Genomic DNA, 26,446 nt, shown 5'->3' on the forward strand with positions numbered 1-26,446 from the left:
AAAAATATTTGAAGTCTACCTACCATTTTGCATCATCCTGTCCCCTTTCATAGATAACAAACAGTCCCTAAATTGACCTAAATAGCCTACAACAGTATTTATTTCATAATAACAACCACAGAGGATGTTAACTACCTTGCGTATGAACCTTTTTCCTTGCATATAGGAATTTCTTACTCCTTGCATATGGGCAGTGAAATGAATTAACATTCAGTTTTTTTAGCACTGTTTGTTGCACAACGGTGATGATGACTTAAGTTAATGTGACTAGGAACATGCAGAGAAATGTCAACAGAATTGTGTGCAATTTAGCAGTTTATTAGGCAGTTGTGTATACAAATGATTTCAACACTGTCCATTCAGATTTACACTGGTCAATCTGGTAGGGTCCCTTTACACACCAAACAAAAATAGAACAATATTTCTTTGAAGCAGTCCGAACAGGTCGACTGACAGAATGCATCTGCTAACAGTCTACTTGGACACTACTCCATAAACTGTCAAAAAAAGGTCACGGTTTCACACATTCATCCTTCCTACAAAACTTATGAAAAGTTTTGTAATCAAAACTTGCAACTGCCCTATAAAACTAAAAATGTTTAGTTCCACAATATCTTTTCCAAGACCATAGTGCGTGTTTCTTTACCATGATCACTATATTTCATAAACTCTAGTTTAAAACGGAGACATAAAAGGTCAAATATTAACTAAACGTTTCAGTCCAAACCTGTCCCGCAGGACAGTGAAAGAAACAAGATGATCACAATTATTGTCACTCTTGGCAATTTTTTTTTTGTTACATCTCTGAAATGTAAAATTGTTTATACAAATGAGATATTTTTGATTTTTAAAGCTGTGGAGAGCAAAACACTGGAAACAGAGACTTTGCTGACACCTCTTTCTCTCTTAACACCTGATATCACCATGAGGACATGCAAAGTTCTTTAAAACCTGGTTTAACTGACTGAAGACAAAAATGACGACGATGAATGAGAAACCAGTTAACTGTTCAAGTTTGCATTTTTTTCCTATTGCCATAATTAAAAGGTGGTAGCAGTTACCGAGGTCCACAATAGTTTGGCAACAGTCAGATGATGATTTTATGATTCGCAGTTAAGAATTTTTTTTTGCCTTTGTACTGCAAACATTTTTTAACTAACAGTTATAGTGAATGAACAACAGACAAAATAAATTGTGGACTTCAACTCTTAAATTACAAAGGTGCCAATAATTCTGACCAGCGCTGAATTCCAATGTTTACCAACATAAAAAACAATTAACAGTACTGATAATGATAAGGCAGCCAAACAACAGACACCACTTAAATTTTAAGACTGTGGACAGGAAATGGAAGGTGACGCATCATACTTGTGATGAAAGACATGTCAAAGACTTTGTGAGCTTGCAAGTATGCAGTATTGTCTGATCTTTTTTTTTTTTAATCAAATATAAATCACTGCAGTTTTTATGATCTAAATTATTTTTTCGCTTCAACAAAATTGCAATCTACCCAACAGGACTTTACGATTCCTAAGCTCACAAGTTTGTTTCAGGTTAAAACTTTTTATAAAGTTAACCATTAAGGGAATGTGTGGGTAATAAAAGCAAAAAAAAATAACAATTAAAAAAAACAATTTAAAATGACAATATTTTGGATGTGTTCCCAATAGTCATTGTCCATGCACTGCATGTAATTGCTACGTCTAATTTTCAAATTAAGCCCTGAAGCCTGTACACTTGTGATGGATTGGCATTTACATATTGGATGTAGGCAAAAGGCATTTCACTCAGTTATCATACTCAAATCCTAACCGTTAATCTAAAAAAAAAAAAAAAAAAAAAGAAAGAAATAGAGAAAATACAACAAAAAAAAAGTCAAAATCAACTTGTCATTTTAATATGTGACACTGAAAATGATATATTTTTTTAGATTTTGACCATCATGGCAAAAATACCTCTTAAATGGTAAAAGCAGGCTATATTTATCTGGAAAGACAATCAAGTATCAGAATAATTGTGATTGAAGGAAACAAAGCTGTGATACTGATTTAAAAACCAGACTGTAAAAAAAGGAAAATATATACCATCCAGCAATAGATCTTGATGCAATAAAGAAAACAATAATAATTCCATTTCCAATAGAACCAACACTCCGTCCACTGATAAATATATTCACGTCTTTATATATAAAAATGTAGGGGACAGACAAATTCAAACAAGTTTTTACAACAAGGACAAAACCGTGAAAATTTAGTCTGTGACGACTCCGATTCACAAAAAAAAAAAAAACCAAACCCTAACATAAATCTGATGAAGCATTCGTTTGTCCCTGACACAGACAGAAATACAGGGGTCATTGCACTTCTTCAGAGTCCAATGAACGTGACGGCCGTGACGACCCTTGTTATGGCCGGTGCAGCGCCCCGATACATCTGCACCACTTCTCTGATCCCCACTAAGAGACAAACAAGAGCAGCAGGAAATAAAAGAAACTTGTGCAAAAGTGCTTCCTGCATCCTATACGACTGCCACCCAAACACCCTCAACACGTGGCGTCCCTCTCTGCAGGCCAAAACTTGATCTTGTTCTCTGTACTGGAAAGCAGTGCTCACTGGCTACAGTACAGACAATTCAGTGTAATCACTTGCGCATATATGTAAAGGTGGGATGTGGATACTTGCTATTAAATTGATCAGGAAATTTGGAAAACCCCCTCCTAAATGTTGCTCTGTCCTTGCCATTAAGTAACTCGTCTTTCCATATAATCCCTTAGATTCCCTGCCAGCTCCTGATACATCCCTTCTGCTTCGGGAACACTAACCTGCATCAGTGCCATGGAACAATCACTTCATCCTCAGCCGGGATGAATTGAGCCATGAATCGGTTGCATGCTTATTGCTATAAAGACACTCGGAGAGGAAAAAAAGGCTAGCGATTGTTTTGCAAGCTATCGTGCAAGTAGTTTAATAAGATTTGCGCACATCTCAAAGAACTCGATGGTGTGGCTTCCCGGTCGAGGGACGGTCATGGTGTCCCCTCCTCCCGTTGAGTCGATGGATGAGGTCAACGATGACGCTAAGGAGCCTTCTGCGGCCTTGGCGGGGTGCACAGTGCTAGACGTAGCGGGAGCGTCTGCCCCGTCTACATCGTTCTTAATAGTTGTGCGGTAGTTGCCCACAGACCCAGATCGGAGAGGGGTAGCAGTTCCAGATTTTGTCTCCACCATATCATCTGAATGACAAAAGAAACAAAATGGAATGGAGCACCGGACTAAAAGTAAAGGTCGTTTGGAAATCACTTCTCTTTTTTTCTTAAAAATTAACCATTTAGTTACATATTAATGGACGTTGGGCTATTGAAAGCTAAATTAATTCAAACTGACTCCCCTCAGCAAAAAATAAAAAATTATGCCTGACTTTGCTATAGGATGCAGTCAAGGTGTAGTCTCATGCCCTTTACACAGCATGCCTGTGCTGAGCGTTAATTCAGCTCACAACACTCTTATCTCATATTTGCCTTTGAGGTACCGCTGCGCACCGACACAGTGTGCAGAAGCCAAAGCCCTCAACCTTCAGTAAATCATTTATGAAGTCTGCACCGACAGAGCGCAACACAGGACAGAATCCAGGTAAACACTGAGACACAGGGAGCTGAACTCAGGGCTTACCAGAACATCCTGTCAGTGTTCACAAGTTAAAAACTTTACGAAACTATTAGTAAATGGTATGAGACTACTTTATATAATACAACTAACATTTTAGAAATACACAAATAAAGTTTCTCACATCGTAGTAAATACAGCTGATACAGAAAAATGGAGTTAAACTTACCGTCTATGCTACGGAAGTCGAGGAGGTAGGTTCTACTGTCCACCTGGTAGAGTTGAAGGCTCATCTTGGTTTGCATCCCAGTTATCGGATTCTTCCTTCTCACGCGTAGATAATATGGATTCACAACCTGGAGGAGTTATGAAGGGTGGAGAAAGAATGAGTGTATAAAGCAACACACAATATCACAAATTGATATTTACAAGTGAGTAACATAATTTCAACTCTTAACTATAAGAGATGAAGAAGATTTTCCCTTTCATATCCCTCTGATGGAGTTTCGTCCTTACCTTCCACTCGTAATCCAGCTGTTTCATGGCCCGGCACACTTCTGACATGATATCATTTGGTCTACTCTGACTTCGGATACCCAGGTGCCACTTGGCCCTTCTAACTCCCTGGTGCTTGGACTTCTGCGGGTTCAACTCGTCCAGTGTGTGTCGAGGCCTAGGAGGAGTCTCCGCCAACAGGAAGGGTACGCGCTCTGGGTGGGGCTTGATAATGCCGGCCACGGCGCCGGACGAGGTCAAGTGCTGGTCGTCTAGAAAAGAGTCGGGAGGGCTAGACGCCAGGTAGAAATCCTTTGCTTCGCTCATGATGCGACGATTGTCAATGATGAGGTGGTAGGCGACGGCCAGTGGGTCCTGATGGTTGCGACTGTATATGCAGGCCAGGACCTCCTCCTCTGTGCACTCGAACTTTTCACATACCTCCTTCAGGGCCTCGTCGTCAATCATGTTGTTGCTGTAGGAGGGGTCCTCGGGGAACAGGTACTTGGGGAGGCCCTCTTTGAACCACTCGTCCTCACTGTGGGAGGAAAAATTATTTTTGTAGTAAAACAAAACATGAATGCAACACTGTCAATACAACTAGTTTTACACAGTTACTTTTCTACAAAAATCAACAGAAAAAAGACCACTATAGCAATAGCTTGATTTTGTGGTTAATCTCATCAGGCTCACCGGATCTCTTTGATGGTGGCTCTTTTCATGGGGTCCACCTGCAGCATGTGTTTGAGGAGGCTTATTACAGACGGGTTCAGATACTGCGGGGTGAAAAAGATCCCGTCGCAGATCTTTTTAAAGAGCGTTGGCACATGGTCATCATCAAAGGGAAGCGTCCCACATAACAAGGCATAGAGAATGACCCCGCTGCTCCAGATATCTACCTCTGGACCAGCATATAACCTGAGGACAAGGAAAAAGAAACAATCCTGTAATCATAACAGCCACATTTTACTAGGTTTTGTTTATATAGCAACATCGTGTAACAGCATGATGGGAGAACGCTACTGTACAGCGTTCAGAGGCATTTCCTGAGGATTTAAACCTTTCAAATGGGGTTTCTTTCAAAACATGGAAAAAAACGCAGCTTGGAATTAAATGCCCAATGGAAAAAAAAATATTAAAATGTGACAAGAAAATTACCTAAAACTAAAAATCACATTACATAAAAAAGGGGTGAAAAAGATCCCGTCGCAGATCTTTTTAAAGAGCGTTGGCACATGGTCATCATCAAAGGGAAGCGTCCCACATAACAAGGCATAGAGAATGACCCCGCTGCTCCAGATAATTTCTTGCTACTTTTTGGGTCATTTATGTATGGTCAGTTATGTGCCACTGATAACACGATGGAAAAAAACTAACATTACCTTCCTGAGATGACCTCAGGAGCAGCATAGTTTGGAGAACCACAGCTTGTTCGCAGGAATTCTCCATCTGACATCATGTTTGATAAACCTGCACAGATTTAAACAACGTTATAATAACATCAGTATCAGCCCCAATAGTGATTCAGCATATTGGATTGGAGCATCCTTACGTAAAATATAAAATAGGCAGGGACCCACTTATAAAAAATATCGCTCCATAGCCCTGTAAGTATTCAATGGTGCACAGTACTCACATGGTGCATTTAATTTAGATTGATGAAGAAAATCCTGCACTGCTAGGGCTCATAATTTTAGCACTAAAATAATATCACCCATGAAGACTCCTGAGTTCAGGACTGAGACACTCTTACCGAAGTCTGCAATCTTGGCATTCATGTGCGCGTCAAGCAGCACATTTTCAGGCTTGAGGTCTCGGTGCACCACCATGTGTCTGTGGCAGTAGTCTACTGCAGAAATAATCTGCTGGAACAGCCGACGACTCTCCTTTTCTTCCAACTGTCAAAGCAGAAATTATCCATTAGGTGTGATCTTTTCTGTTACTCAGCACATCACAGCTGACTAAGCAGCACTTCATGTTGTGTTTTGATATCTTTTCCAGCCACGGTGAGTTTGTGGTTCACAGGTTGCTGTACTGTATGTGCACCAAAGGCTGGCAATAACACGAAGGAGTACCAAATGCACTTCTGTGTCCTGATCCACTCACTGATAATAAAATATACAACATCTGTTCCAATTTGACATAATGGAAGGAGTGAACGTAAATGCGGGAAGTCATAATAACAACAGACTAAAAGCCATTTTACAGTTTCACAGTGCGTATTACCTTTCCATTTTTGCAGATGTAGTCGAATAGCTCTCCTCCTGAGACATACTCCATCACCATGAAGATATCTGTAGGGGTGCTAATAACCTGATACCTGCAGACATTTAGACAAAGTTTAAATCCTTTGGCTCATCAAATATAGGCACATCCAACACCACTCAAATACAGACACTTATTTTTCAACAATTGTACAAAGAAAAACAGAAAAGTGTGCTATTAAATCTACAGGATTTGGTATCCAACTGTGGAATATTGTAGAAACATCAAAAGTGGCCAGAGAAAATGGTTTTGTGTCCTCCATGTCTAACCAAGACAAGCACAAAACCTATCAAGGCATGTCACATGTAGATGTGGCTCCATTTCCAGTGAAATGACAGAGTGTCAATGTGACTAAAACATAACATCTGGATATTTTACGCACTGATGTTAAAGGCACCATATAACATGCTTCATGAATCTGTGTTTCACTGCACTGCCATGCTTAGTTTGTGAGACTAGTTTTCAAACAATCAAAACATAATGCCTCCATGCAACAAAGGCATTTATATTAACTACAAATACCAAAATTCAGTGGCCCTATCTCTATTTCACCTCTGCGTGAAATACAGAATCAATACTTAATAGATAGCTAATACCGCAACAACATTAGTGAAAATTTGATTGAGCGTCTTAAGAATGTGTTACTGGTTACAGCCCATCCTTTCAGTCTGAGGCTTAGTGAGAAATTCTTGCACCTCAGAATCCACACTGGCACCCATTATATCTACATCTATTTACACTACACTGGCTGTGTGGCTTCGCTTGCGCATGAGCCAAATTTCTCCCTGTGATTATCATATTCAAAGTCAACCAGCAGAATAAGCTATCTGGACAGCTGAAATTTCTGTCAGCAACACAGAAACCACATCATAAGCCCTGCAGCTCTGAATCCCACAGTATTAAAATATCAAAAACAGAAGTAAAGTAAAGACAATATGACAGTTTTAAGTATTACAGTAAACATACTGTGTCTCATCTTTAATCCACGATCACAAAACTGCTGCATCTGTTTAAAGGTAAGTGTGTAACAATGGCTGCAGTTACATGCACACCAATATGCCCATATTATTCCAAATATGACCATATTTGGAATTTGATGTAGTTCATATTAACATCATATTCTTTTTAAATATTCCAAATCAGGCAGTTGTCCAAATTCTGCATTTTCCGATTAAGATATGTGGGATATGCCAGTATCATTAAGGTTTTAGGGGGCTTATTAGGACATGTATACAGCCAATTTCAGAAAATGCATCTCAGTGGGGGTTTTGTCTGCACTTTGCGACACACAGCCTCTTGTCTGTTTACGGTCAGCTCTGTGCGTTGTCATGGATACATTGTACACAAACCAACTCGCCAAAAGTTTGCAAAGCTGTGGGGTAGGGGTGCATGCAAAAGAAAATCCTTTAATTGTGGTTGGAAGAAAAAAGACTCCTGCTTTTCAATTTTTTGAAAGACTTGGATATCAACAGGCTGTTGGATACATGCAAATAATACAGTGGCAACCTTTTTAGGAGGTTAAGTTAAAGAAAAGAGGGGGTCTGACAAGTCTGCCAACAGTAGGAATCTGTGAAAAAATCCTGTTTTGATGCAAAGAAGCAGAAAGACAAGCGGCTCCAGCTGTTCTCCTTTTCCATATTTTGACGTGATAGCTATGACTCATTAATTGGACTATGCACTGCTGCATTTAAACAGGAGCACTAGTGGAATGTTCTTTTTCATTAGTCATACAAACAAGCTTTGCAGGAATATTGTCTTTTTCATAATATGGGCAAAACCATACTATTTTGTGCATGTAAACGTACTCACTAACTTTCATACAGTCTACAGGAAAACATGTGACTCAAAGCTAAAATTACCAAAGTTTCAGCAGATGTGAGAAGTGTTGACTAACTGCTCATCTCATTGTCACAATTGCTACAAACATCCTGAAAATCAAATGAAGCTGTATTGTGTTATATTGCTCCATTTGTCCTCACTCGACACTGCTCAGTCTAGACAGGCAATGCTGTGTCTCTGCCCCAGTGTTTGTGTGCCCTGTTGAAGATGGAATCTCTCTCACTCACACATGCACAACAGAGTTTACATTCTTGTGCATGCATGACATGGAGCTGGTATTTCAGGCAATTAGCCACACCTCATGGTCACTTTAATGACCCCATAACTGGGGCCTTGGGCTCTCACTCCTTGCTGTGGACATTCACATTCCAGGTAGGAGGGTACCTCTGCAATTTTCCAAATTTATTTTCGGATCAGTGGCTCTTTCAGCAACAGTGTTCTGCCACTGCATTGTTGTGTTGCCAGATGGAGTGTTTATATCGGGCTTGTAATGGTTAGCATCACTGCTTGACAAACATGTGCATTAGAGCACTAACAGCACTCTGAACTGGCCTCTGATTACCGTCACAGTACGTTAAGACATGCAAAGTTACACAATGACTCAGTCAGAATCACGCAGTCATGGATCTATCTACATCAACACATGCAGATGTTGTCAGCAGTCAGTGCCACAAAAATATTTCAACCAGGACAGATACTATGTTTGCCTTGGCAAGTACATGAATTTGGATTTGAGGTGACAGGTCTTCCCTGCAGTGTTACAACAGACGAATGAGTTCTGTGAAGACGCAGTGAAATAAACTTTTAGTGAATACTAAATAGAAAGAAAGGAGATCGCACAGCATGGCAAAGACGGTGATAAAGCATTTTTCCATATTAAAGTAACAGGTCAACAGGACGGATAACCGAAACAGGCAATAAAGCAAACTGAGCCAAGGACTGATGGGAGAGGAGACTGGGTCAGACAGATATTGTCCCACATGGATGTATTCTAAAACACACCATTAAAGCCTGGAAATAGCTCAGTGGGTGGCATTAATGTGGCGGCAGGGGGATTACGGTGTAGCGAGCAGGGTGTAATCTAGGACTTACAGTTTAATTATGTGAGGATGCCTGAAAAGCTTGAGGTTCTGGATCTCCCGTCGGATCTTTCCCACCACGTCCAAACTGCGGATCTTCTGCCTATTCAGGATCTTCACTGCCACTTGGTGCTTGGTCAGCTCATGTTGGCCCACTGTGGGATAAAATAAGCACAGGTGTGTAATTCCAATTAAAACTGTGGACATATAAAATATCAAAGATTCCATAATTAAATACAATGTAAACTATTCTATCTTCAAAATACTATTTCAAGAACTAAGAAAAATGTAAGATTTTTGGCCACTTGGGGGAAGCAGATTCAAGCTGTAAACAAAAATTGACATAACCACATTTTACAGCTGATACGGCAAACATGATAGCAAACAGTTGTTTATTTACACAACCAGTGGACACAGAGCAACATTAGCATTCCTTTCTGATTGTTTTTCTGTCCACCTGGTGAATGTTAGTGTAAATATTTACCAGATCTTGGGGGAAATATCTGGCTGTTAAGCTACTGAATTCTCCACTATGTTCACTAGCTAGTAGCTAACTATGTTTGTCTGCCTTTCAGTGCTGGGTCGGTAATATGCAGTGGGTTGGTGAAAGTGTTTTGTTCAAAACAGCTGCTTGTTGCTCCTGGAAATTATGCTAAGAAAACCAGACAGTGAACCAAAATATTAAAGATGCAGACCAGAAAAACCTAGACAATAAGCTAAAAGATGTTAAAACGCTTGGTAGAGATGAGCACAACCACAGATTAAAGTGGTAATTCTCTGTGTGTTCATGGCTACGAGCATCTTCATTCACTTAGAAGTAGTCACTTAATCTATTGGCAATATGATAATGTTGATTATAGCAACTTTAAGTGTAAAAAAAATGCCATGTAGTAGGGATGATATTGGATTTTTTGCCATTTTTTTGTCATTAACTGTACAAAACAGGAAAAAATATCTTAATGTGGGGTTGATATTCTGTACATGTCTACTTTGTCAATAAAAAAAAAAGGTTTGTTATAACAGTAGAAATCAGCATGTTGGCCATTTGCAATATTTTTTTTTAAAGTCAATAACTGCTGATACCGTTGATGTGCCAATATTGTCATGCATCCCTACAATTAAGTGTTGGTAAAAGCTAAGTGCGGTTACATACACTGAAATATCCATGTTTCTGTAACCACAACACTCACTTACGACCAAAGACTGAAAAAAATATTCCAAGCATCTAGTTTTTATATTTAGCATGGGTTCAGTCAGTGGTTTTGAAGAGTGTTCACAACCCAAACGAGAGATTTATCTAAATCCAAACATGTAATCCTTCTGATGGTAAGAAATAACTGATCCTTCAAAGATTTGAAGGAAGCAGCCAGGGGAAAAGTATGCAAACAATCCAAAACACATCAGAACATACAAGGAGAAAAGAGAACTATAACATCTTGAATGGTAAGACGTCAGTGCACTGTCATGCAGGAGTTAGTAAACAGCTGCTATTGATTTACAGTTGTGCTGGTGGGTGAACTATTAACCAAGTCTCCAGTGATCAAGACTATAACCACAGAGCAAAAACTCTGTGACCTGCGGTCTTCCAACTCTCAAGAACAGGAGAAAAATGAGGGCAGAAAGATGACTCACTGGGAATTAACTGACTGTAAACAAAGCTTGTGGTTGTTCCGAATGTTTTTTTGGAGACAGCCTGGTTGGTTCACTTCGTTTGGGTACATTAGGGCTTCATTATGTGTTCCTAGAGAACAAAATACTCTATGTGAAAAACAGAAAGCAGCCTGTGGAAGAAGTTTCAGCCTTCTCACCATGACAAGTGACATGTCCAAATGCATGAAGATGTTTTGTATGTTGATAAAAGCTAAGCTGTATATCGACAATAGTGATCGTACCCACCCCTGGACTGACAAAACTGGGCGTAGATTTGGATGGGTTTGTCCTGCTCCCTTTTCACACACATTTAAAAGCATTTGTCTCCTCAACAGGATGTCAACCACAACTCATAAGGAGGGAAGAGTTGAGACAAAATGTTAGGTGCTAAGCTGCAGAACTTTTTTGAATCATGTCTGAAACAGTGAACAAGCAACGACACGAACCACGCTAACTAAATACTCTTGATTAATATGTACTCAGCTAGGCTAACACCAGTCCAGAGGGTTTACTTCCCGGTGTGTTTGACAAGCGACTTGTGGCTCTCTGGCTAGCTCACAACGCAACCGCCGCTGACTAACTGAAATAAATGTAGCTACGTGCTAATAGCATAAAACTCACAATGTGTAACCGTCACTGGCAACTGCAGCTACATCCCCCCAAAACGTCATGTTTGTCACAAACAAGTTGAGCTAACGAGCAGACAACAAGTGTGCTACCTTGCTGGCGTTGCGACAAGTTAGCTTTCACAGCACGCTAAATTAGCAGCTAGGCTAAAAGCTCCCATAGCCACCATCTTTCAGTTGGCAGGATGCACAGACGTCAAGACAGTCGCACGCACCTTTAACCTTTCCAAACGTCCCCACTCCGAGCGTGTCTCCGAGAATGTAGTGTCCAATTTTAACTCTTCCTTCATGTTTCTGTTTTTCCGTCGCCATCTTCCCGCAGTGGCCTTGCTGCGGGGTGGTTAGCTGCGGGCAGAGATGAACCGGACTCCGCTGTGTGCGTCTCTACTCGAGCGGCTCTGTTCCGAACGGAGGGTGGGGAGGCGCCCCGGCTCGTGCGCGATTCGTCGGAAGCGTAGGCGACGTAGTATGTTGCGTTCAAGTGCACCCAGTAAACATGAAGTCTTCCCGGGATACACTGAAACAACACAGTACAAACATAAAATAAAAGTACATACAACTTAAGATATAAAAACAATACAGACATAAAATACAGACAACTAAAGATAGGCTATAAAATAATCTGATAGCTATACTAATCCTTAATAAATATATAAATATATGATAGTAGTAAGTACAAGTACAAAGTACAATTAGACAAAGCAATAAATCGAAAAACACCGACAGACATGAAGTGATAATAAGGCAACAATATAGCAAGCAGACTAAACTGATAAATATGTGACTAAACAGATAAATTCTTGAAAGAGAATAGATACATTTACGAAAGAATTTAAAAATGACAAAAGGCAAAAGACACAATGAGGATGAATACTGGTAAAGTGGGACACTTTATGAAAATGTACCTTCTTTGTCATTTTTGATGGTGATCCAAATGTCTTAGCCCTTCATATGATACTATTCTAAATACCTAAAGAGCACTGCTTTTCTATACAGAATAGAAACGAGATAGATGAAACACAGGATGGATGACTCTTCCTCAAACACACAGTGACCCCAAACTCAGGCACTACTGGCAAACTGTGTCACCTTTATTAGCAAACTGAGAATGGTAAAATGTATTCAATTTATATTCAAAATAGGCCTATTGAATTAAATCCAAAGTAGTAGGCTAACACAAACAATAATAAATCTGATAAAATATATATATTTTTTTAATAAGGGATATAGCTATAGCAGATTCATCCCCTCCTTCCCTCACCCACCCACAATATATTATATTTAATTTGTTGTGGTTCAGCACCGGCAATAGCCATGGTCAGAGGTCTTATGTTTTGAGGTTGTCAGTTAATATATGTAAAGATAAAAATGATTAAGCTTAAATGTCCCACTTTATGCTTTGTCCCACTTTAGCAGAATCACCCAACATTAAGCATATATGGGAGGATTAATGTGAAACAAAGGTTAGAAAAAGTTGAGGCATGGTGACAAAAATGGAACAGAATCTCAGCAGCAGACATAAACAATGTAACAAAATGCATCATTAATTATTTACAGAGAGAGCTAAACGGTGATCCAAGCACTATGGGAACTCAGCACTGTGGGGCCATATATGGGCCTTTTTTTTTCTCTCAGTCTGACTAACCTTATAAGTTTAAGACCTTTGTCTAAACATGGCATACAATATTAGATTATAACTATTAAAACACCTTAAGAGTTACTCACAGGGGGTTTGGAATTGATTCTGCACCATGGCTCAACAATTATAATATGTGCTTCGACCCCAAGCCACTTTACCACGAAGCTGCCAAAAACCAGTTGTTTGTGGGGCAAATGGGCCTTCTAAACTTGAAACGGGTACAGGATTCCACGGTCTAGTTGTTTCCCGAATGTAAACGCGGCCCAAGAGTGATTGTTTTTATATATATATATATTAAATATATAAATATAATATATACTTTATATATAATCATAAATATATATAATATATAATATTAAAATATATACCTACTGTGAAAATACATCTGTCCCCACTATTCCCCCACCTGCCTCTAACTTTATAAAATATCTCGTCTTTCCATTGACTCTAATCCAAACTCCTTGGATCAGCCCTTTAAGGCAATTTGCTGGCCCTAGCCTCTCACAGTGCTTAATTGTGTAATGCAGCTGTCATCCAAGGCTTCAGCCCCTTAATGTTTTATACAACCACACCATGGATCCAAATCAAGGATTCTATGTTAAATGTTAGGATTTCAAAAATAAGAACTGTCCCCCTACTATAATAACGATTTTTAATAAAAGCCCGGATTCTAAATAATCTGCCATTTTCATTCCATACATGATGATAATCAAGTTCCACGTTCAACTGTACCATAAAAATATGAAACAGTGCAACTGGAAGTCATACTCATAATATTTAGCAAATAATCTTGCCATACAAGATGAGTGGTATGCTAGAATAAAAAAAAAAAACTTGGCCTTCTGAGTCTACTAAAGTAGTCCCCCCCCAGGTGATGTTTACATTTTTTACTTAAGTAAATGTACTTAAATTTACATTCTACTACAGTGAACATAAAATTTATACATTTAACTATTTCTACAAATCCAGTCAACATGAAAAATGTATTGACTGGATTTGTAGAAATAGTTAAATGTATAAATTTATGTTCACTGTGGTAGAATGTAATTAAGTACATTTACTTAAGTAAAAATGTAAACATCACCTGGGCCTACCTTTAGTAGAAGGCAAGTTTTTTTTTATTCTGCTACCACTTGTATGAATGCTAAATTTATGAGTATCTTCAGTTGCCTCATGGTAACAACAGATGAATTTCAGTAGTATAATGGGTGGGACAAAAAAAATGTTTGTGGTCATTCATATATATATATATATATATATATATATATATAAACAACCTCTTGGGCGTACATTCGGGGAACAACCTAGAGTGAATATTTTTTTTGTGGTTTTGCACTGCGTATAAACAACCTCTTGGGCGTACATTCGGGGAACAACCTAGAGTGAATATTTTTTAGGAAGTTTTGCAAACAAGGTTTTTGGCACTTGGTAATGCTTGGTCGAAGCACATATTTATAAAGTTGAGCCATGGTGCAGAATCACATTCCACATTTATCTCTATGAAAAATTGTAAATGTATTACATGCTGGATGAGATGTGCAACCCCCTGTGAGTAACTCTTAAGGTATTTTAATAGTTATAATCTAATATTGTATGCCATGTTTAGACAAAGGTCTTAAACTTATAAGGTTAGTCAGACTGAGAGAAAAAAAGGCCCATATATGGCCCCACAGTGCTGAGTTCCCATAGTGCTTGGATCACCGTTTAGCTCTCTCTGTAAATAATTAATGATGCATTTTGTTACATTTGTTTATGTCTGCTGCTGAGGTTCTGTTCCATTTTTGTCACCATGCCTCAACTTTTTCTAACCTTTGTTTCACATTAATCCTCCCATATATGCTTAATGTTGGGTGATTCTGCTAAAGTGGGACAAAGCATAAAGTGGGACATTTAAGCTTAATCATTTTTATCTTTACATATATTAACTGACAACCTCAAAACATAAGACCTCTGACCATGGCTATTGCCGGTGCTGAACCACAACAAATTAAATATAATATATTGTGGGTGGGTGAGGGAAGGAGGGGATGAATCTGCTATAGCTACATCCCTTATTAAAAAAATATATATATTTTATCAGATTTATTATTGTTTGTGTTAGCCTACTACTTTGGATTTAATTCAATAGGCCTATATTTGAATATAAATTGAATACATTTTACCATTCTCAGTTTGCTAATAAAGGTGACACAGTTTGCCAGTAGTGCCTGAGTTTGGGGTCACTGTGTGTTTGAGGAAGAGTCATCCATCCTGTGTTTCATCTGTCTCGTTTCTATTCTGTATAGAAAAGCAGTGCTCTTTAGGTATTTAGAATAGTATCATATGAAGGGCTAAGACATTTGGATCACCATCAAAAATGACAAAGAAGGTACATTTTCATAAAGTGTCCCACTTTACCAGTATTCATCCTCATTGTGTCTTTTGCCTTTTGTCATTTTTAAATTCTTTCGTAAATGTATCTATTCTCTTTCAAGAATTTATCTGTTTAGTCACATATTTATCAGTTTAGTCTGCTTGCTATATTGTTGCCTTATTATCACTTCATGTCTGTCGGTGTTTTTCGATTTATTGCTTTGTCTAATTGTACTTTGTACTTGTACTTACTACTATCATATATTTATATATTTATTAAGGATTAGTATAGCTATCAGATTATTTTATAGCCTATCTTTAGTTGTCTGTATTTTATGTCTGTATTGTTTTTATATCTTAAGTTGTATGTACTTTTATTTTATGTTTGTACTGTGTTGTTTCAGTGTATCACGGGAAGACTTCATGTTTACTGGGTGCACGTGAACGCAACATACTACGTCGCCTACGCTTCCGACGAATCGCGCACGAGCCGGGGCGCCTCCCCACCCTCCGTTCAGAACAGAGCCGCTCGAGTAGAGACGCACACAGCGGAGTCCGGTTCATCTCTGCCCGCAGCTAACCACCCCGCAGCAAGGCCACTGCGGGAAGATGGCGACGGAAAAACAGAAACATGAAGGAAGAGTTAAAATTGGACACTACATTCTCGGAGACACGCTCGGAGTGGGGACGTTTGGAAAGGTTAAAGGTGCGTGCGACTGTCTTGACGTCTGTGCATCCTGCCAACTGAAAGATGGTGGCTATGGGAGCTTTTAGCCTAGCTGCTAATTTAGCGTGCTGTGAAAGCTAACTTGTCGCAACGCCAGCAAGGTAGCACACTTGTTGTCCTGCTCGTTAGCTCAACTTGTTTGTGACAAACATGACGTTTTGGGGGGATGTAGCTGCAGTTGCCAGTGACGGTTACACATTGTGAGTTTTATGCTATTAGCACGTAGCTACATTTATTTCAGTTAGTCAGCGGCGGTTGCGTTGTGAGCTAGCCAGAGAGCCACAAGTCGCTTGTCAAACACACCGGGAAGTAAACCCTCTGGACTGGTGTTAGCCTAGCTGAGTACATATTAATCAAGAGTATTTAGTTAGCGTGGTTCGTGTCGTTGCTTGTTCACTGTTTCAGACATGATTCAAAAAAGTTCTGCAGCTTAGCACCTAACATTTTGTCTCAACTCTTCCCTCCTTATGAGTTGTGGTTGACATCCTGTTGAGGAGACAAATGCTTTTAAATGTGTGTGAAAAGGGAGCAGGACAAACCCATCCAAATCTACGCCCAGTTTTGTCAGTCCAGGGGTGGGTACGATCACTATTGTCGATATACAGCTTAGCTTTTATCAACATTTGTTTGTCCAAAACATCTTCATGCATTTGGACATGTCACTTGTCATGGTGAGAAGGCTGAAACTTCTTCCACAGGCTGCTTTCTGTTTTTCACATAGAGCATTTTGTTCTCTAGGAACACATAATGAAGCCCTAATGTACCCAAACGAAGTGAACCAACCAGGCTGTCTCCAAAAAAACATTCGGAACAACCACAAGCTTTGTTTACAGTCAGTTAATTCCCAGTGAGTCATCTATCTGCCCTCATTTTTCTCCTGTTCTTGAGAGTTGGAAGACCGCAGGTCACAGAGTTTTTGCTCTGTGGTTATAGTCTTGATCACTGGAGACTTGGTTAATAGTTCACCACCAGCACAACTGTAAATCAATAGCAGCTGTTTACTAACTCCTGCATGACAGTGCACTGACGTCTTACCATTCAAGATGTTATAGTTCTCTTTTCTCCTTGTATGTTCTGATGTGTTTTGGATTGTTTGCATACTTTTCCCCTGGCTGCTTCCTTCAAATCTTTGAAGGATCAGTTATTTCTTACCATCAGAAGGATTACATGTTTGGATTTAGATAAATCTCTCGTTTGGGTTGTGAACACTCTTCAAAACCACTGACTGAACCCATGCTAAATATAAAAACTAGATGCTTGGAATATTTTTTTCAGTCCTTGGTCGTAAGTGAGTGTTGTGGTTACAGAAACATGGATATTTCAGTGTATGTAACCGCACTTAGCTTTTACCAACACTTAATTGTAGGGATGCATGACAATATTGGCACATCAACGGTATCAGCAGTTATTGACTTTAAAAAAAAATATTGCAAATGGCCAACATGCTGATTTCTACTGTTATAACAAACCTTTTTTTTATTGACAAAGTAGACATGTACAGAATATCAACCCCACATTAAGATATTTTTTCCTGTTTTGTACAGTTAATGACAAAAAAATGGCAAAAAATCCAATATCATCCCTACTACATGGCATTTTTTTTACACTTAAAGTTGCTATAATCAACATTATCATATTGCCAATAGATTAAGTGACTACTTCTAAGTGAATGAAGATGCTCGTAGCCATGAACACACAGAGAATTACCACTTTAATCTGTGGTTGTGCTCATCTCTACCAAGCGTTTTAACATCTTTTAGCTTATTGTCTAGGTTTTTCTGGTCTGCATCTTTAATATTTTGGTTCACTGTCTGGTTTTCTTAGCATAATTTCCAGGAGCAACAAGCAGCTGTTTTGAACAAAACACTTTCACCAACCCACTGCATATTACCAACCCAGCACTGAAAGGCAGACAAACATAGTTAGCTACTAGCTAGTGAACATAGTGGAGAATTCAGTAGCTTAACAGCCAGATATTTCCCCCAAGATCTGGTAAATATTTACACTAACATTCACCAGGTGGACAGAAAAACAATCAGAAAGGAATGCTAATGTTGCTCTGTGTCCACTGGTTGTGTAAATAAACAACTGTTTGCTATCATGTTTGCTGTATCAGCTGTAAAATGTGGTTATGTCAATTTTTGTTTACAGCTTGAATCTGCTTCCCCCAAGTGGCCAAAAATCTTACATTTTTCTTAGTTCTTGAAATAGTATTTTGAAGATAGAATAGTTTACATTGTATTTAATTATGGAATCTTTGATATTTTATATGTCCACAGTTTTAATTGGAATTACACACCTGTGCTTATTTTATCCCACAGTGGGCCAACATGAGCTGACCAAGCACCAAGTGGCAGTGAAGATCCTGAATAGGCAGAAGATCCGCAGTTTGGACGTGGTGGGAAAGATCCGACGGGAGATCCAGAACCTCAAGCTTTTCAGGCATCCTCACATAATTAAACTGTAAGTCCTAGATTACACCCTGCTCGCTACACCGTAATCCCCCTGCCGCCACATTAATGCCACCCACTGAGCTATTTCCAGGCTTTAATGGTGTGTTTTAGAATACATCCATGTGGGACAATATCTGTCTGACCCAGTCTCCTCTCCCATCAGTCCTTGGCTCAGTTTGCTTTATTGCCTGTTTCGGTTATCCGTCCTGTTGACCTGTTACTTTAATATGGAAAAATGCTTTATCACCGTCTTTGCCATGCTGTGCGATCTCCTTTCTTTCTATTTAGTATTCACTAAAAGTTTATTTCACTGCGTCTTCACAGAACTCATTCGTCTGTTGTAACACTGCAGGGAAGACCTGTCACCTCAAATCCAAATTCATGTACTTGCCAAGGCAAACATAGTATCTGTCCTGGTTGAAATATTTTGTGGCACTGACTGCTGACAACATCTGCATGTGTTGATGTAGATAGATCCATGACTGCGTGATTCTGACTGAGTCATTGTGTAACTTTGCATGTCTTAACGTACTGTGACGGTAATCAGAGGCCAGTTCAGAGTGCTGTTAGTGCTCTAATGCACATGTTTGTCAAGCAGTGATGCTAACCATTACAAGCCCGATATAAACACTCCATCTGGCAACACAACAATGCAGTGGCAGAACACTGTTGCTGAAAGAGCCACTGATCCGAAAATAAATTTGGAAAATTGCAGAGGTACCCTCCTACCTGGAATGTGAATGTCCACAGCAAGGAGTGAGAGCCCAAGGCCCCAGTTATGGGGTCATTAAAGTGACCATGAGGTGTGGCTAATTGCCTGAAATACCAGCTCCATGTCATGCATGCACAAGAATGTAAACTCTGTTGTGCATGTGTGAGTGAGAGAGATTCCATCTTCAACAGGGCACACAAACACTGGGGCAGAGAGCACAGCATTGCCTGTCTAGACTGAGCAGTGTCGAGTGAGGACAAATGGAGCAATATAACACAATACAGCTTCATTTGATTTTCAGGATGTTTGTAGCAATTGTGACAATGAGATGAGCAGTTAGTCAACACTTCTCACATCTGCTGAAACTTTGGTAATTTTAGCTTTGAGTCACATGTTTTCCTGTAGACTGTATGAAAGTTAGTGAGTACGTTTACATGCACAAAATAGTATGGTTTTGCCCATATTATGAAAAAGACAATATTCCTGCAAAGCTTGTTTGTATGACTAATGAAAAAGAACATTCCACTAGTGCTCCTGTTTAAATGCAGCAGTGCATAGTCCAATTAATGAGTCATAGCTATCACGTCAAAATATGGAAAAGGAGAACAGCTGGAGCCGCTTGTCTTTCTGCTTCTTTGCATCAAAACAGGATTTTTTCACAGATTCCTACTGTTGGCAGACTTGTCAGACCCCCTCTTTTCTTTAACTTAACCTCCTGAAAAGGTTGCCACTGTATTATTTGCATGTATCCAACAGCCTGTTGATATCCAAGTCTTTCAAAAAATTGAAAAGCAGGAGTCTTTTTTCTTCCAACCACAATTAAAGGATTTTCTTTTGCATGCACCCCTACCCCACAGCTTTGCAAACTTTTGGCGAGTTGGTTTGTGTACAATGTATCCATGACAACGCACAGAGCTGACCGTAAACAGACAAGAGGCTGTGTGTCGCAAAGTGCAGACAAAACCCCCACTGAGATGCATTTTCTGAAATTGGCTGTATACATGTCCTAATAAGCCCCCTAAAACCTTAATGATACTGGCATATCCCACATATCTTAATCGGAAAATGCAGAATTTGGACAACTGCCTGATTTGGAATATTTAAAAAGAATATGATGTTAATATGAACTACATCAAATTCCAAATATGGTCATATTTGGAATAATATGGGCATATTGGTGTGCATGTAACTGCAGCCATTGTTACACTTACCTTTAAACAGATGCAGCAGTTTTGTGATCGTGGATTAAAGATGAGACACAGTATGTTTACTGTAATACTTAAAACTGTCATATTGTCTTTACTTTACTTCTGTTTTTGATATTTTAATACTTGTGGATTCAGAGCTGCAGGGCTTATGATGTGGTTTCTGTGTTGCTGACAGAAATTTCAGCTGTCCAGATAGCTTATTCTGCTGGTTGACTTTGAATATGATAATCACAGGGAGAAATTTGGCTCATGCGCAAGCGAAGCCACACAGCCAGTGTAGTGTAAATAGATGTAGATATAATGGGTGCCAGTGTGGATTCTGAGGTGCAAGAATTTCTCACTAAGCCTCAGACTGAAAGGATGGGCTGTAACCAGTAACACATTCTTAAGATGCTCAATCAAATTTTCACTAATGTTGTTGCGGTATTAGCTATCTATTAAGTATTGATTCTGTATTTCACGCAGAGGTGAAATAGAGATAGGGCCACTGAATTTTGGTATTTGTAGTTAATATAAATGCCTTTGTTGCATGGAGGCATTATGTTTTGATTGTTTGAAAACTAGTCTCACAAACTAAGCATGGCAGTGCAGTGAAACACAGATTCATGAAGCATGTTATATGGTGCCTTTAACATCAGTGCGTAAAATATCCAGATGTTATGTTTTAGTCACATTGACACTCTGTCATTTCACTGGAAATGGAGCCACATCTACATGTGACATGCCTTGATAGGTTTTGTGCTTGTCTTGGTTAGACATGGAGGACACAAAACCATTTTCTCTGGCCACTTTTGATGTTTCTACAATATTCCACAGTTGGATACCAAATCCTGTAGATTTAATAGCACACTTTTCTGTTTTTCTTTGTACAATTGAAAATTGAAAATTGAAAATTGAAAAATAAGTGTCTGTATTTGAGTGGTGTTGGATGTGCCTATATTTGATGAGCCAAAGGATTTAAACTTTGTCTAAATGTCTGCAGGTATCAGGTTATTAGCACCCCTACAGATATCTTCATGGTGATGGAGTATGTCTCAGGAGGAGAGCTATTCGACTACATCTGCAAAAATGGAAAGGTAATACGCACTGTGAAACTGTAAAATGGCTTTTAGTCTGTTATTATGACTTCCCGCATTTACGTTCACTCCTTCCATTATGTCAAATTGGAACAGATGTTGTATATTTTATTATCAGTGAGTGGATCAGGACACAGAAGTGCATTTGGTACTCCTTCGTGTTATTGCCAGCCTTTGGTGCACATACAGTACAGCAACCTGTGAACCACAAACTCACCGTGGCTGGAAAAGATATCAAAACACAACATGAAGTGCTGCTTAGTCAGCTGTGATGTGCTGAGTAACAGAAAAGATCACACCTAATGGATAATTTCTGCTTTGACAGTTGGAAGAAAAGGAGAGTCGTCGGCTGTTCCAGCAGATTATTTCTGCAGTAGACTACTGCCACAGACACATGGTGGTGCACCGAGACCTCAAGCCTGAAAATGTGCTGCTTGACGCGCACATGAATGCCAAGATTGCAGACTTCGGTAAGAGTGTCTCAGTCCTGAACTCAGGAGTCTTCATGGGTGATATTATTTTAGTGCTAAAATTATGAGCCCTAGCAGTGCAGGATTTTCTTCATCAATCTAAATTAAATGCACCATGTGAGTACTGTGCACCATTGAATACTTACAGGGCTATGGAGCGATATTTTTATAAGTGGGTCCCTGCCTATTTTATATTTTACGTAAGGATGCTCCAATCCAATATGCTGAATCACTATTGGGGCTGATACTGATGTTATTATAACGTTGTTTAAATCTGTGCAGGTTTATCAAACATGATGTCAGATGGAGAATTCCTGCGAACAAGCTGTGGTTCTCCAAACTATGCTGCTCCTGAGGTCATCTCAGGAAGGTAATGTTAGTTTTTTTCCATCGTGTTATCAGTGGCACATAACTGACCATACATAAATGACCCAAAAAGTAGCAAGAAATTTGTAAAAAAGTTGCTAGAAGATTACCCTAAATTAGCAACAACAACAACAGAAACAAAAGTAACACAACAAAAACATAATAATAATAATAAATATATATATATATATTTTTTTTTTTATGTAATGTGATTTTTAGTTTTAGGTAATTTTCTTGTCACATTTTAATATTTTTTTTTCCATTGGGCATTTAATCCAAGCTGCGTTTTTTTCCATGTTTTGAAAGAAACCCCATTTGAAAGGTTTAAATCCTCAGGAAATGCCTCTGAACGCTGTACAGTAGCGTTCTCCCATCATGCTGTTACACGATGTTGCTATATAAACAAAACCTAGTAAAATGTGGCTGTTATGATTACAGGATTGTTGCTTTTTCCTTGTCCTCAGGTTATATGCTGGTCCAGAGGTAGATATCTGGAGCAGCGGGGTCATTCTCTATGCCTTGTTATGTGGGACGCTTCCCTTTGATGATGACCATGTGCCAACGCTCTTTAAAAAGATCTGCGACGGGATCTTTTTCACCCCGCAGTATCTGAACCCGTCTGTAATAAGCCTCCTCAAACACATGCTGCAGGTGGACCCCATGAAAAGAGCCACCATCAAAGAGATCCGGTGAGCCTGATGAGATTAACCACAAAATCAAGCTATTGCTATAGTGGTCTTTTTTCTGGTTGATTTTTGTAGAAAAGTAACTGTGTAAAACTAGTTGTATTGACAGTGTTGCATTCATGTTTTGTTTTACTACAAAAATAATTTTTCCTCCCACAGTGAGGACGAGTGGTTCAAAGAGGGCCTCCCCAAGTACCTGTTCCCCGAGGACCCCTCCTACAGCAACAACATGATTGACGACGAGGCCCTGAAGGAGGTATGTGAAAAGTTCGAGTGCACAGAGGAGGAGGTCCTGGCCTGCATATACAGTCGCAACCATCAGGACCCACTGGCCGTCGCCTACCACCTCATCATTGACAATCGTCGCATCATGAGCGAAGCAAAGGATTTCTACCTGGCGTCTAGCCCTCCCGACTCTTTTCTAGACGACCAGCACTTGACCTCGTCCGGCGCCGTGGCCGGCATTATCAAGCCCCACCCAGAGCGCGTACCCTTCCTGTTGGCGGAGACTCCTCCTAGGCCTCGACACACACTGGACGAGTTGAACCCGCAGAAGTCCAAGCACCAGGGAGTTAGAAGGGCCAAGTGGCACCTGGGTATCCGAAGTCAGAGTAGACCCAATGATATCATGTCAGAAGTGTGCCGGGCCATGAAACAGCTGGATTACGAGTGGAAGGTAAGGACGAAACTCCATCAGAGGGATATGAAAGGGAAAATCTTCTTCATCTCTTATAGTTAAGAGTTGAAATTATGTTACTCACTTGTAAATATCAATTTGTGATATTGTGTGTTGCTTTATACACTCATTCTTTCTCCACCCTTCATAACTCCTCCAGGTTGTGAATCCATATTATCTACGCGTGAGAAGGAAGAATCCGATAACTGGGATGCAAACCAAGATGAGCCTTCAACTCTACCAGGTGGACAGTAGAACCTACCTCCTCGACTTCCGTAGCATAGACGGTAAGTTTAACTCCATTTTTCTGTATCAGCTGTATTTACTACGATGTGAGAAACTTTATTTGTGTATTTCTAAAATGTTAGTTGTATTATATAAAGTAGTCTCATACCATTTACTAATAGTTTCGTAAAGTTTTTAACTTGTGAACACTGACAGGATGTTCTGGTAAGCCCTGAGTTCAGCTCCCTGTGTCTCAGTGTTTACCTGGATTCTGTCCTGTGTTGCGCTCTGTCGGTGCAGACTTCATAAATGATTTACTGAAGGTTGAGGGCTTTGGCTTCTGCACACTGTGTCGGTGCGCAGCGGTACCTCAAAGGCAAATATGAGATAAGAGTGTTGTGAGCTGAATTAAACGCTCAGCACAGGCATGCTGTGTAAAGGGCATGAGACTACACCTTGACTGCATCCTATAGCAAAGTCAGGCATAATTTTTTATTTTTTGCTGAGGGGAGTCAGTTTGAATTCATTTAGCTTTCAATAGCCCAACATCCATTAATATGTAACTAAATGGTTAATTGTTAAGAAAAAAAAGAGAGTGATTTCCAAACGACCTTTACTTTTAGTCCGGTGCTCCATTCCATTTTGTTTCTTTTGTCATTCAGATGATATGGTGGAGACAAAATCTGGAACTGCTACCCCTCTCCGATCTGGGTCTGTGGGCAACTACCGCACAACTATTAAGAACGATGTAGACGGGGCAGACGCTCCCGCTACGTCTAGCACTGTGCACCCCGCCAAGGCCGCAGAAGGCTCCTTAGCGTCATCGTTGACCTCATCCATTGACTCAACGGGAGGAGGGGACACCATGACCGTCCCTCGACCGGGAAGCCACACCATCGAGTTCTTTGAGATGTGCGCAAATCTTATTAAACTACTTGCACGATAGCTTGCAAAACAATCGCTAGCCTTTTTTTCCTCTCCGAGTGTCTTTATAGCAATAAGCATGCAACCGATTCATGGCTCAATTCATCCCGGCTGAGGATGAAGTGATTGTTCCATGGCACTGATGCAGGTTAGTGTTCCCGAAGCAGAAGGGATGTATCAGGAGCTGGCAGGGAATCTAAGGGATTATATGGAAAGACGAGTTACTTAATGGCAAGGACAGAGCAACATTTAGGAGGGGGTTTTCCAAATTTCCTGATCAATTTAATAGCAAGTATCCACATCCCACCTTTACATATATGCGCAAGTGATTACACTGAATTGTCTGTACTGTAGCCAGTGAGCACTGCTTTCCAGTACAGAGAACAAGATCAAGTTTTGGCCTGCAGAGAGGGACGCCACGTGTTGAGGGTGTTTGGGTGGCAGTCGTATAGGATGCAGGAAGCACTTTTGCACAAGTTTCTTTTATTTCCTGCTGCTCTTGTTTGTCTCTTAGTGGGGATCAGAGAAGTGGTGCAGATGTATCGGGGCGCTGCACCGGCCATAACAAGGGTCGTCACGGCCGTCACGTTCATTGGACTCTGAAGAAGTGCAATGACCCCTGTATTTCTGTCTGTGTCAGGGACAAACGAATGCTTCATCAGATTTATGTTAGGGTTTGGTTTTTTTTTTTTTTTGTGAATCGGAGTCGTCACAGACTAAATTTTCACGGTTTTGTCCTTGTTGTAAAAACTTGTTTGAATTTGTCTGTCCCCTACATTTTTATATATAAAGACGTGAATATATTTATCAGTGGACGGAGTGTTGGTTCTATTGGAAATGGAATTATTATTGTTTTCTTTATTGCATCAAGATCTATTGCTGGATGGTATATATTTCCTTTTTTTATAGTCTGGTTTTTAAATCAGTATCACAGCTTTGTTTCCTTCAATCACAATTATTCTGATACTTGATTGTCTTTCCAGATAAATATAGCCTGCTTTTACCATTTAAGAGGTATTTTTGCCATGATGGTCAAAATCTAAAAAAATATATCATTTTCAGTGTCACATATTAAAATGACAAGTTGATTTTGACTTTTTTTTTGTTGTATTTTCTCTATTTCTTTTTTTTTTTTTTTTTTTTTTTTTAGATTAACGGTTAGAATTTGAGTATGATAACTGAGTGAAATGCCTTTTGCCTACATCCAATATGTAAATGCCAATCCATCACAAGTGTACAGGCTTCAGGGCTTAATTTGAAAATTAGACGTAGCAATTACATGCAGTGCATGGACAATGACTATTGGGAACACATCCAAAATATTGTCATTTTAAATTGTTTTTTTAATTGTTATTTTTTTTTGGCTTTTATTACCCA

The 26,446-nt window shown here is 39.5% G+C and overlaps 2 protein-coding genes across 2 annotated transcripts; one reads left to right on the forward strand and one right to left on the reverse strand.

Annotated features, from left to right (window-relative positions):
* Nucleotides 1-297: 297 nt before the first annotated feature.
* On the reverse strand, nucleotides 298-11,947 carry LOC121959651 (5'-AMP-activated protein kinase catalytic subunit alpha-1). The gene is made up of 9 exons (XM_042509078.1): nucleotides 11,771-11,947; nucleotides 9,293-9,434; nucleotides 6,323-6,416; nucleotides 5,850-5,994; nucleotides 5,479-5,566; nucleotides 4,790-5,014; nucleotides 4,118-4,634; nucleotides 3,831-3,957; nucleotides 298-3,231 (listed from the first exon to the last, which is right to left on the reverse strand). Exons 1-9 carry the CDS (start codon nucleotides 11,865-11,867, stop codon nucleotides 2,948-2,950), a joined length of 1,719 nt encoding a protein of 572 aa, XP_042365012.1. The 5' UTR covers nucleotides 11,868-11,947; the 3' UTR covers nucleotides 298-2,947.
* Nucleotides 11,948-16,075: 4,128 nt separating this feature from the next.
* prkaa1 (protein kinase, AMP-activated, alpha 1 catalytic subunit) lies at nucleotides 16,076-25,902 on the forward strand. Its single transcript, XM_042509138.1, has 9 exons — nucleotides 16,076-16,252; nucleotides 18,595-18,736; nucleotides 21,629-21,722; nucleotides 22,048-22,192; nucleotides 22,475-22,562; nucleotides 23,023-23,247; nucleotides 23,404-23,920; nucleotides 24,081-24,207; nucleotides 24,808-25,902. Exons 1-9 carry the CDS (start codon nucleotides 16,156-16,158, stop codon nucleotides 25,089-25,091), a joined length of 1,719 nt encoding a protein of 572 aa, XP_042365072.1. The 5' UTR covers nucleotides 16,076-16,155; the 3' UTR covers nucleotides 25,092-25,902.
* The last annotated feature ends 544 nt before the right edge of the window (nucleotides 25,903-26,446 follow it).

The sequence above is a fragment of the Plectropomus leopardus genome, chromosome 20, assembly GCF_008729295.1.
Source record: "Plectropomus leopardus isolate mb chromosome 20, YSFRI_Pleo_2.0, whole genome shotgun sequence".
NCBI classification, from domain to species: domain Eukaryota; kingdom Metazoa; phylum Chordata; class Actinopteri; order Perciformes; family Serranidae; genus Plectropomus; species Plectropomus leopardus.

Bases quoted from the DNA above. Each gene is read 5' to 3' on its own strand.
- prkaa1 (XM_042509138.1), top strand. From the start codon at position 16,156: ATGGCGACGGAAAAACAGAAACATGAAGGAAGAGTTAAAATTGGACAC. The intron at 16,253-18,594 runs GTGCGTGCGACT...TTTATCCCACAG, and splicing joins GACGTTTGGAAAGGTTAAAG to TGGGCCAACATGAGCTGACC. The intron at 21,723-22,047 runs GTAATACGCACT...CTGCTTTGACAG, and splicing joins ACATCTGCAAAAATGGAAAG to TTGGAAGAAAAGGAGAGTCG.
- LOC121959651 (XM_042509078.1), bottom strand. From the start codon at position 11,867: ATGGCGACGGAAAAACAGAAACATGAAGGAAGAGTTAAAATTGGACAC. The intron at 6,417-9,292 runs GTAAGTCCTAGA...AAATGTCTGCAG, and splicing joins CATCCTCACATAATTAAACT to GTATCAGGTTATTAGCACCC. The intron at 4,635-4,789 runs GTGAGCCTGATG...TTCCTCCCACAG, and splicing joins GCCACCATCAAAGAGATCCG to TGAGGACGAGTGGTTCAAAG.